Below are 11,214 nucleotides of genomic sequence, written 5' to 3' on the forward strand. Positions count from 1 at the left end.
CCTGGGCCTGGGGGACAGACACACAGGGGTGGGGAAGATCCGCCCTGTCTCCTGAGAGGGCAGCGTCCAGCACTTTGAAACACAGCTGTGGGGCCGACTCAGAGTTTCCACCCCATGTGGTGGAGGGGAGAGGGTGGGGGACAGCTGCAGGCCTGTTTCCACTTACTGAGCGCTCACTATGTCCCAGGCTTCATTTCGCAGCGTTTACATGTATCGCCTGTCTTAACGCACACAAAACCCAAGGTGGCAGGTCCTGTTATCCCCATTTTTCAGATGAGGAAACTGAGGCCCTGAAAGGCTCGCACTTGCTCAAAGTCACGTGATTAGGACTCATTCAAAAACCCCAATCAGTCAGGGTATTGGGGTGCCCCATACCCGTCCACCCTCTCCAAGTTTCAGGCCAGAGTCCCAGGTGGAATCAGATACCCAGCCCTGATTCCACATGGTGTTGGGGAGCCCAGGGAGTGGATGAACCCAGACAGGCTGAGTTTGGGCCCAGCTCAGGCATCTCCTCCCACTGTGGGACTCCGGTGGGGCTCATTGCCTTCTCTGGTCCTCGGTTTTTGCACCTGTGAAGGGGGGCTGGCAACACAGGCCAACATGAGGGCAGATATCAAAGTGCCTGTATTTTCAAGTCTGTACTGATATACATCTGCCCCAGCAGTGGAAGAGGGTGCCTCCCTCCCTGCCCTCCCACCGTCCCGCACCCCTGGACATCCCTATCAGATTAGTACAATGTCGCCAACTTAATCGGTGCCATAGAGATGCCATTAGAGTTTTCATACCTCTGGTTCTTAGCCTGAGCACCTCTTGCTGTTTAGTGGCCATCAGTGATTCCTCCTTGCCTGTTCCTTTTGCTTATCCGTCTCCTGGGCTGTTTATTGCTTCCTTACTGATTTTCAAGCGTTCTCTCTGCATTAAGGGTATGAACCCTGCAGCTATCATCTTTCCCCCATTTACTGTTTCTTTTCACCTTCCTTACAGCCTGTGTTTGGCTGTTGTTTAATTCGTTAACCAAATGTGTTGAGCAACTACTGTGTGCCAGGTGCTGTCTGGGGCCCTGGGGATACAGCAATGAACAAAACAGACAATCCCTGCCATCCCAGAGGTCACATTCTAGTGAGAGACAAAATAAATTCCAGAACATGGGAGAGAGTAGTGACTACTACAGAGAAAAAATAAAGAAGGGACAGGTGTAGGGAGTTGGTGGGAGGGATGTTAATTGTAAATAAAGTGTTCAGAAGAGGCCTCACTGAGAATCTCACATTTGAGAAGGGATTGAATGGAGGTTGAGAAGCAAGCCACGCAGAGAACTGAGGAGAGAGCAAAGCAAACAGAGGGAACAGCTTGTGCAAAGGCCCTGGGGCAGGAGCAGGCCTGGTTTGTTGGAGGCAGCTAGTGTGGCTGGAGAGGATACAGGGGACGTCTGGTGGGAGAGGAGGTCAGAGATGAAATGGGGCCTGTGGAGCCCCGAAGGCTGTGATGAGGACTTTGGCTTTTGTTCCCCGTGCAATGGGAGCCAGCAGGGTTGTGAGCTGGCGACAGACTGGTGGGACTTTGTTGTCACAGGTTCTCTCTGGATCTGGAGACGATCTGGGGAGGTGGGTTTTGATGTGGTAGGTATGTTTGAGTGTTTTCCTTTTTATTTCCAGCAGTGATTTGACGTTTATATTTTAAAGGATCCCCGTTTTGTTTCTCCAGCTCTTTAGTAGGTATTACATTTAAATGCTTCAGAAAAAGCAAAGCCCCAAAAGGCACGACACGTAAAGTCTCGCCCTCACTGTGTCCCCACGGGGCCTCTGGCCTGCTCCCCCTTTTCCTGGCCTCCCTACCCTGAAGTGGCTGTAACTGCCTCTCCTGTCACTGGGCTCCCCCAGTGCCTCACCACAAGGTCAGACCAAACACCCCCATCCCCCCCAACCCCAGACCTGAAGCACTTCCTGCCCCGCTCCCTGGGAGGCCAAACCACACACTCCTGCCTATACGTGGCAGCCCCAGGCCGTGGGAACCGCCAGCCCTCCCCTGCCCTCCCTTCCTTCGCCTGGGCTCCATCCAGCTGAGAGCAAGCTCTGCACTGGCTGGGCTGGGAGACCAGGGAGGGTGGGGGAGGGTGACCTGGAGGCCCCCAGGCCTCTGGGTAAACCTGGGCCCTAAATAACAACCACCCCTCAAAATCTCTCTCCAGGGGACTTTTGTACCCTTGAATCCCTGGGAGTGGGCGGGGTCAGAGGTGAGAGGTCCCATTTGACAGAGGGAAAACTGACGCCCATAGAAGCTCAGTGGCTTGTCCAGGCAGCCCAGGAGGTGCTGGAGTGAGAAAAGGGGAAGTGAGCAAGGCCCCCAGATGGCAGCCGTTGATGGTTTGTGGGATTTTGCTGGACCCCTGGGGCACCCCAGCTCCCTGGAGCTCACTGTGATGTTCTTAGCCCTCGGGCTCTGCAGAGGGAGTGGGCGTGGAGACCTGGTTGGCCCCAGGACTGTGGGGATCAGGGGTTCAGGAAGGGGAGGAGTGGGCACTGAATGGGGGCAGGAGGCAGGAGCAGACCTAGGGAACTTGAACTTCCTTCTCCCTGTGACATGGTGCTCTCACTTCTGACCCCTTCTCACCCACTTGGACCCAAATGACCGAGGCCTGAGCCTCCTAAAGTTCCCCAAGGGGCCGCTGGGTAAGTGTCAGGTGTCCAGAGGGCACCTGGGGCCCAATCAGGGGACCTGAAACCATCATCAGAGGATGTGACAGGCCTGGAGCCTGCAGGGGTCAGGGAGGGGAGGGAGGCCAGCCTAGGTAGATGGATAGAAAATCAGCTGCCCTAAAGGGAGTATCAGTATGGCTTCCTGCATCCCTGGGGTCCTGAACCCCCTAGTTACCTGGGACGGAGACCAGAGGCCAGAACAGGCAAAGGTATCCAACTTGGGCAGTGCCTGGTGCAGCCCTCGCAGGCCTGAGCCAGCTCCAGGGTCCAGGTCAAAGGCTGCAGCAGGCTCAACTCCACATGGCCCCACGGATCAGCCTGGTGGGCTCAGCCCTGGTCTCTGACTCAGAAACTCCAGGACCTGGTGCCAGCTGCACCACTAACCAGCTGGGTGACCTTAGTGAAGTCACTTCCCCTCTCTGGGCCTCAGTCCCATCATCTGCAAGATAAATGACAAATAGATTTCAGGTCATGTGCCACCCCTGCTTGAATGGAGATGACTTCCTGGAGTGCTCTTGAGGGGAGTCTGAAGTTACATTTTTAGCTTAGTGGAAAGGAGTGCTGGGATTGATTGGTGATGCCTGCCATGGATGCTGGATGGGCAGTAATCGTACACATGTCATATATTCACCATCCCTGCTCCAACCTGGTCTCTGAGGCACATTCGGTGTTAGAACTACTGTCTCTAAGGACACTAGCCACCCCCAACCCCCACAAAGAGACCAGAGAACTAGTAGACCAATTCCTTATTTGGCTCAACTATTCCATTCAGTACTTACCGTTTGTACCAAGTTTCACCCTCAGTCCTGGGATCACAGAGTTGGGTCAGATACATTTCCAGAAGCTCTCAGTCTGGTGGAAGAGGTGGGAGTGGACTTACACAACTAGAAAGCAAGACAGGAAATGTCTGTGTCCTCAAAAAAAGATAAACACAGTCCCCTGGGAATTCAGAGAAGGCACAGTTATGGATTTTGCTTGAAGTAGATCAGAAAAAGCCTCATGAAGACAGTGACCTTTGAACCTGTCTTCAGAAGGAAGATGTGAATTGGGAATAGATAGTATGGACAGGGAGGGGGAACCGTGTGACAAAGGCACCCAGACAGGAAAGGGCAGGGAAGAGTGTGAGGAACAGCAACTAGGAAAAATCTCTGTGTGTTATCTCATCCTGCCTTTGAACATTGCCTGCCAGCCAGAGCAGGTACGAGGCATCTCTGTTTGCTCTTCCTTGGCTAAGGAAAGAGAGGGGAGCCAAACACCCCATCTCTCTTTCCCAGACTCATCTTGGGGAGATTTTTTTTCTCGGATACAGCCTCCTGTCTCAGTATCTAAGCCAGGGTGAGAGAACTGGGTTTAGCATAGCGTGACATCCTGGGCTCAAATCAGGCTCTATCACTTACTGGCAAGTTACTTCACCTCTCTGTGCCTCAGTTTCACTCTCTATAGAACGGGATATCACAGGCTTGTTGGGGCGATTAGATGAAGAATTGAAACTCTACAGCAGAGACTGGGACCTGTGAGCTCTGGGAATGACTGACCCCTGAGGGTGCCCACGGCCCGTCTCTGTGTGGCACATTCACTGCGACAGTTTCCAGGAAATGTCTGGGTTCCCCAGAACCTTGCCGTGGAATCTCTGCCTAGAGTTGGATGGGCAGTATTTCTGGGAATTTCTTAGAGAAAGTTTGCCCAGGCTGTTCCCACAGGATGCCAACTTAGCATGCTCACTTTAGAATGAATGTTGGCAGAGAATCTCTGAGGGGCCAGAGGCTGCAGAAGCGCATCTCTGGGACACCTGCTGCAAGGTTCACTTCCGAGATGTGCAAAAAATGCGTGGGGAGACTATGCCTGAGCACGCGTGCACAGCCGTCTGCTCGGAACATCCCCACAAGATCCAGCCTTCTTTCCTCATTCATGCAACAAGCGTTTCTTGACCACCTATTATGTGCTGTGTACTAGTGTAAGGGAGGTCTCTCTGAGAGGTAGCGTTGCAGAAGACCCAAGTGAGCCATTCAGCATCTGCGGGAAGAGCCTCAGGCCGGGGGCACAGCCAGTGCAAAGCTCTCCAAAGGAGACGACACTCAGCATTTTAGAGCAACAGCAGAGGTGTCTGGAGTAGAGAACTGGAGGGCATAGGAGAGGAGGTTACAGAGGCTGGAAAGGCCTGGTCATGCCAAAGACTTTAAAATATCAGGTCGTGATTAGTGCTATGACAAAAAAAAAAAAAAAAAAAAAAAGGTAAGAGCAAAGACAGAAGCTTCTCCAGAATGAAGTGGCAGGGAAGATCTCTGATAAGTGACATTTGAGCAGAAACTTGTGTTAAGTGAGGGAGCAAAGCATGAAGGTATCTGGGGAAGAGCATTCTGGGAGAGGAATCAGCAAGTGCAAAGGCCCTGGGGTGAGGATGCACCAAGCATGTTTGCAGAATGTCACAGAGGCCAGGGAGGCTGGAAAGGAGTGGGTGAGGGGTAAGCACGAGGGAAACAGAGTTCAAGGGGTAAGGTACTGGCTATATGGCGTAGGGTAAAGAGGTTGGATTTTACTCAGAGCGAGGTGGGAGCCACAGGGCATTGAGAGCAGAGAAGGAAAAGGATCAGATGCTGAGGGTGGGCAAGGCAGCGGGACCCATCTCTGCCCTGCGGCAGCCAGGCCTAGCTCTGTTCAGAGCAGGTGTCAAAAGCCTGAAGGATTCCTGTGACCCTTTGCCAGGAGGGGCCCCAAGAGGGTGGAGCAGAGAATGAAGGCCAGCCCCCTTTCCGGGAGGCCTGCGGGCAGCGGTCTCCTGTCCAGGGCAGGAGGATGTTCTCACTGACTCGGAGGAAACAGCGCATCCCACATCAAAAGGGGGCCTGCGTGGCTCCCACGCTCTGGCGTCGTGGGAACCCTGCTACCCTGGGTTCTCGCAGGGGGCCTGCAGATTGAGAGAGGCTGGGGGCCACTCAGGGACTGTCCCTCAGTTGGTGATAGGTAAATAAAAAACAGCCCCACCATCACGCCCCACTCACAACCCTCCTCCCAGGAGCAAGACTGATTTTTGTAACCCAGAGCTCTGTGGTTTTTAAAGGGTGACAGAGATTGTAGGGCTGCTGAAATCTAGAATATTCCCTTTCTGCCCCTCACGCTGCCTAACTCCTTGCCCAAAGGCTCAGCAAGACCAGGGTCATGAGCTGGACCAGACTTTGGACATTGTATAGATGTGGGGTAGCAAACTGTCCTTGCTGATTGATAAAGGCTACCTGGAGAGCTGTGCTGATGATTCTGCTCAAGTGCTGTGATGGATTAGTGATGTCTGCCACCGGTAGGAGACAAGAAGTGGTGGTATGAGTGCTAAAGACATTTCTTTCCACCCATTTTACAGATAGCCCTGGAGAGAAGGAAGGATGTTTTCTCATGAGAGAGGAGAGAAGGAAGGAAGAAAGGATGGGGGAGACCTAGATATGCAGAGGACCTTAACAGTGTATCTAGACTAGAAGTGTTTTGAAGGACAGGGCAGGAAGAGGAGAAGCTGGAGCTGCCACCATGCTTTCCTATAGGGTGGTGGTCCCCCAGGAAGGTCCTGGAAGATTATGACAGATCCTAAGAAGGGTCAGGTGGATACTCAGCCCCCATCCCTTGGGTCCCAGCAGGCTGCTAGAAGGACGAAAACAGGACACCTGCACTCTCACCCCTGCACCAAACTATGAGCTTTACATGTTTTAACTCATTGAACCTTCACAAGACTGAATCCCCATTATAGATGGGGGAACTGAGACATAGCATCTTCCGCCCACCCAACTCAGCTGTCCAGACCTGGGGGCCCCATGGTCCCTGCCCTCCACTGCACCTCCTTCAGGAGCTGTGTTCAGCAACCCCAAGTCACCAAGTGGTCAGTGACCCCACTGTCTGCTTCAGATGCCCCCACCCAGAGGGGTCTGGGAGGGGGGTCCCAGCCGACCTGGTGTATGCCTGGGTAGCCAGAGAGTGGAGGGTTGTGTGCAGTGCGTGCGTGTGCGTGTGCGTGTGCGTGTGTGTGTGTGTGTGTGTGTTACTGTGTGTGTGACTTTGTGCAAAGCGTGAGTCTCTCAGCCTAGTGTTTACACGCAATGTGGGGAAGTGTGCGTCGTGTCTGTGTGTCCCCACATGCAGTGTGGGTCATCGTGCCTGCACATGTCCCCATGTGCAGGTGGCAGTGTCCCTTTGCAGGCTGCAGACTGCTGGGTAGTCGTGAGGACTAAGGTGCATTTTCCCCGAATGTGGGGGAGAGGCAGCTGTGGCGAGGGGTGGGAGCGGGGGTACCACTCCCCATGAGCTGGCTTCTCCTGTCCAATTGAGTGTCCTCAAAATGTGCCCACGTGGGTATCCGTGTGTGTGGCGTGTTCCCTGGAGTGTCTGTGTACCTGTTTGTGTGGTGTTCTCCATGTCTGTCTGTCTGAACCTGTGTGTGTTCATGGGGTGTGCTTCCTGAGGTGTGTCTGTGTGTATCTCTGTATGTGTGTGTGCATGGTGTCTATTCCCAAGATGTGTGTGTTTGTGTGTTTTTGTGCAAACGTGTGTGGCCTATTCCCCAAGTATATGTGGGTCTGTATCTGTATCTGAGAACAGGGAGAGGGGTTCCTGGGTTGTGTGTCCGTATATCTGTCATGTGTTCCCTGCAGTGTGTGTGTCTGTGTGTACATGTGTGGGGGGCATGTCTTCAGGGGTGTGTGCCTGTTTTCGCAGTGTTCTCCATGTATGTGTGTGTGTATCCGTATCTTGTGCCATGTCCCCTACGTATACGTGCACATGAATCTATAGTCCACGTTTCTCCGGGGTGAGAATGTGTGTTTCTGGATCCACTGCAGCAGCCCACAAGCCTGCCAAGCGTACCATTTGCTTAAAGACACTTTCCAGCCAGCTCCCTGGTGCCGACTGTGCCTGCCAAGGGCAGGTGACCAGGCAGCACTGGCCAGACTCAGACCTTAGCAGGTGGGCAAAGGGGGCCGGAGCAGCTCCTTCCCCGGCTGTCACTGCCCCGATCCCTGCCTGCACTTCCTCCTGGCGCATCCCCCAGGTCCCTGCCCCCTGGCTTTCACTACATTCCTTCTCTTCATCAAAACTTACCCACCCAAGGTCCCATGCCCAGCAACAGCAAGTTATCAGTTCACCTACGTAACTGAGCGCCAAAGTCCTGAAGACTCAGGCAGGCACACTGTGCGTGTCACAGCAGGCTTCCTCCTTCAGCCCTCCCGACAACCTTACAGGTGACGTAGTATTAGCATCCCCATTTTACAGTTCAGGAAACTGAGGATCACAGAGGTTAAGTGACTCTCCTAAGCTTATGACTGCAGTACTTTCCAACGTGGAGAGAAGGTACACCGTGACTTGGTGGGCAGAGGTGCAAGAGGTGAAATTACTCAACTAGGATTACACAGCGATGGTGATGACGATTAAAGCTGTCAGAGTCTTTATCAGGTCCCAGGAACTGTGCTCAGCCCTTGCCATGTAGAATGTCATTGACTTTTCACAGCAAACATGAAGGAGGCATCATGTTATCCCCATTTTACTGATGGGGAAACAGACTCACGAGAGGTGCGATGATGTGCCTCTTTGGAGGGAAGAGCAAAGAGCAGAAGCAGGTTACATCTTCCTAAGGATTCTTCATTTGAAGAGGGGACAATGCCTTGGTCACAGGAACTGACATCAGTAAATATTCCAGAGGGGGAAAATGTTCATCATCAAATGTCTTTGGAAAACCGGTATTTACCATCGCTAACCATATTGCCTTATGCAGGACTTATCAGAGCCTTTAATAAGTACTCATGTATGTTGTGAATTTCCAAGTGGAAGACAGTGAAGTATTTCCTAACTGATCGCTAAATCCTTCCCCAGAACTTCTTATGGGGATCAGTGATCCTCATAGCAAACTGTAAGAGAAGCTGGAATAGCTAAATCACTAACAGTTGGGTTTCAGGCACGGTGGCCAACGCGAGGGAGCAGTTGCAAGCCGAGTGTTCTCACCAGGGAGGGTGCCGGCAGTGGAATGGGGGAGAGTCAGTACTAAGTCTAGGGTACATTCCATTATCACCGGGACAGAGGTCCTGGTCACACCGCACCCCATAATAGAAGGATGTCAAGTAGGAATGGTGTTCGCTGGTGGTCGTTCCAGATGACTGGGACAGGCACACAGGGGTCGGAGCACGCCCACTAGCCAGAGCCGAAGGCATCCCACGGTCCCCTGATCTTCTGGTGTGAGGGGGCTGCAGCCTCTTCTCTTCTCCCCTCAGGGTCCCCGCGCTCCCGGTGAAGAACTTGAATGGTACGGGGCCAGTTCACCCCGCCCTGGCAGGTGAGGTCCAGGCCGGGACAGGAAAGAAGGGCGGGGCCCACTAGGAGACAGCCCCGCCTGCCCCCGTGACTCCGCCCCCTAACGGGGATGGTGGGCAGGGCCCAGAGGAAACGCCCCCTACCATTGGGCCGTAACACTGGGGGCGGGGACCGCAGAAGGCACTCCACTTGGCTTCAGCCTTGGGTGGGGCTGAGTGACAGGGCCCAGGGGGCACCTCACCCACCCATCTGAGGATTTCTGGGAGCACCAGGCGGGAGGATTCTGGGGGGAGACCCCCAGGAGTCCACTCCAGGACGGGAGCGCAGGGCGGGCGGGGCCAGGACGAGTGCCCCGCCCACTAACTGTCCCAGCCGCCCCCTCAGGGATGACCGGGATCCTGCTCTGCGCCGCCGGGCTGCCCGTGTGCCTGACGCGGGCCCCCAAGCCCATCCTGCACCCCCCACCCGTGAGCAAGAGCGACGTCAAGCCTGTGCCAGGCGTGCCCGGGGTGTGCCGCAAGACCAAGAAGAAGCACCTCAAAAAGAGTACGCCCTCCACACCCGACCCCTGAACTTAACCCCATTAAGCCTTGACCCCTGACCTCCAATTTGTTCTTAGGACTTATGACCCCATCTCAGCTCCCGTTCCCTGACCCTATCCGCCACCAACTCCCATGACATCAAACGTGACTCCTGCCAGCCCCTAAGCTCCTGACCCCACCCTGCTGACCCCTGACCCTGTCCTGAGCCAAGCCCTCAAGGCTAGACTCTGGGTACCCTCAAGCCTACCCCACTCCTCTGTCCTTGCAGGTAAGAACCCCGAGGATGTGGTTCGAAGGTACACACAGAAAGTGAAGAACCCACCTGATGAGGTGAGCCCCTAGGGGAGGGTACCTGGGCGGAGGGCAGGCGGCCTCGCCTCCAGAGATGGAGAGCCCAGCCTGCCCCGCCTCTCCCGTGATACAAATTCCTCCTGTTTCTATGGGTTACAGTCTCTTCCCCCAGTTTGTTGTGGGTTTGCCGTCTCACTTTCTTTACGATAAATCTTTTGATAAACAGAAATGCTGACGTTAAGCAGAATCACAATTGTCAATCTTTTGATGCTTAACAGTTTTTGCATCTTATTTTCACCCATATTTTCCGCCAAATGTGTTTAAGTTTTGCTTTCAATATCTAAGCCTTTAATCCCACTAGAGGGGGGCGTGAGGGAGCCAGCTCTTCCTCTGCCAGGTATCTGAATTGGGGTGGAGACTGAGGGTGGGCTTCTCCCTTTGACTAATGGGTGCCAGAGAGGGGGTGGTCTGCTGCCCTTGGGAGGTTGGGGTCTGGCCCCTATGGAGGGGAAGTACTGACCCGGCAGGGGGGTGCCCCACCCTCCCCAGTTCTCAGTCTCCCGTCTGTGCCCCCTCCCCTCCCTCAGGACTGCACCATCTGCATGGAGCGTCTGGTCACAGCCTCTGGCTATGACGGCGTGCTTTGGCACAAGGGCGTGCGACCAGAGCTGGTTGGCCGCCTGGGCCGCTGCGGTCACATGTACCACCTGCTGTGCCTCGTGGCCATGTACTCCAATGGCAACAAGGTGGGCCGGGTGGGGCAGCGGGTGGGGAGTTGGCAGGAGGACTGGGCGGGGCCAGGGCACCTGGGGACCTCACGACCCCCCCCCCCCCCGCCCCAGGATGGCAGCCTGCAGTGCCCCACCTGCAAGGCCATCTATGGGGAGAAGACGGGCACTCAGCCACCTGGGAAGATGGAGTTTCACCTCATCCCTCACTCGCTGCCCGGCTTCGCTGACACCCAGACCATCCGCATCGTCTACGACATCCCCACTGGCATCCAGGTGAGCCCTCAGACCCCGACTCCTCTGAACCCTCCAGAGACCCCCCCAACTGCTGTCTGTAGTTCAAGCCCCTGCTGCCCCTCCCCACAGGGCCCTGAGCACCCAAATCCAGGCAAGAAGTTCACTGCAAGAGGCTTCCCACGCCACTGCTATCTGCCCAACAACGAGAAGGGCCGGAAGGTGGGTGCTGTGAGGAGCAGGCTGGGCCCCAGCCACCATCAGCTTGGCCTGTGGTCCCCGTTCTCCCCAGTCCCGGCACCAGTATCGACCATAACCACGTGTGTTGTGTGTGTGTGTGTGTGCGCGCGCGCGCCTGGCCCTGCTGGTCCCCTCGCACACCTCATCTCATTTACCAGCCTGCTGAGGTCAAGGTCTTGACCCCATTTCAGAGATAAAGAAATGCAGGCT

The 11,214-nt window shown here is 54.8% G+C and overlaps 1 protein-coding gene across 1 annotated transcript in view; it reads left to right on the forward strand.

Annotated features, from left to right (window-relative positions):
• DTX1 (deltex E3 ubiquitin ligase 1) overlaps window positions 1-11,214 on the forward strand; it is a 35,886-nt gene that overhangs the window by 22,899 nt on the left and 1,773 nt on the right. Inside the window, exons 4-9 of the mRNA XM_064481161.1 lie at window positions 8,930-8,991; window positions 9,354-9,515; window positions 9,780-9,841; window positions 10,390-10,548; window positions 10,645-10,806; window positions 10,897-10,986. Coding sequence (XP_064337231.1) covers window positions 8,930-8,991; window positions 9,354-9,515; window positions 9,780-9,841; window positions 10,390-10,548; window positions 10,645-10,806; window positions 10,897-10,986 — 697 coding nt within the window. The remainder of the gene's footprint in view (window positions 1-8,929; window positions 8,992-9,353; window positions 9,516-9,779; window positions 9,842-10,389; window positions 10,549-10,644; window positions 10,807-10,896; window positions 10,987-11,214) is intronic.

Source organism: Camelus dromedarius, chromosome 31, assembly GCF_036321535.1.
Source record: "Camelus dromedarius isolate mCamDro1 chromosome 31, mCamDro1.pat, whole genome shotgun sequence".
Taxonomy (NCBI): domain Eukaryota; kingdom Metazoa; phylum Chordata; class Mammalia; order Artiodactyla; family Camelidae; genus Camelus; species Camelus dromedarius.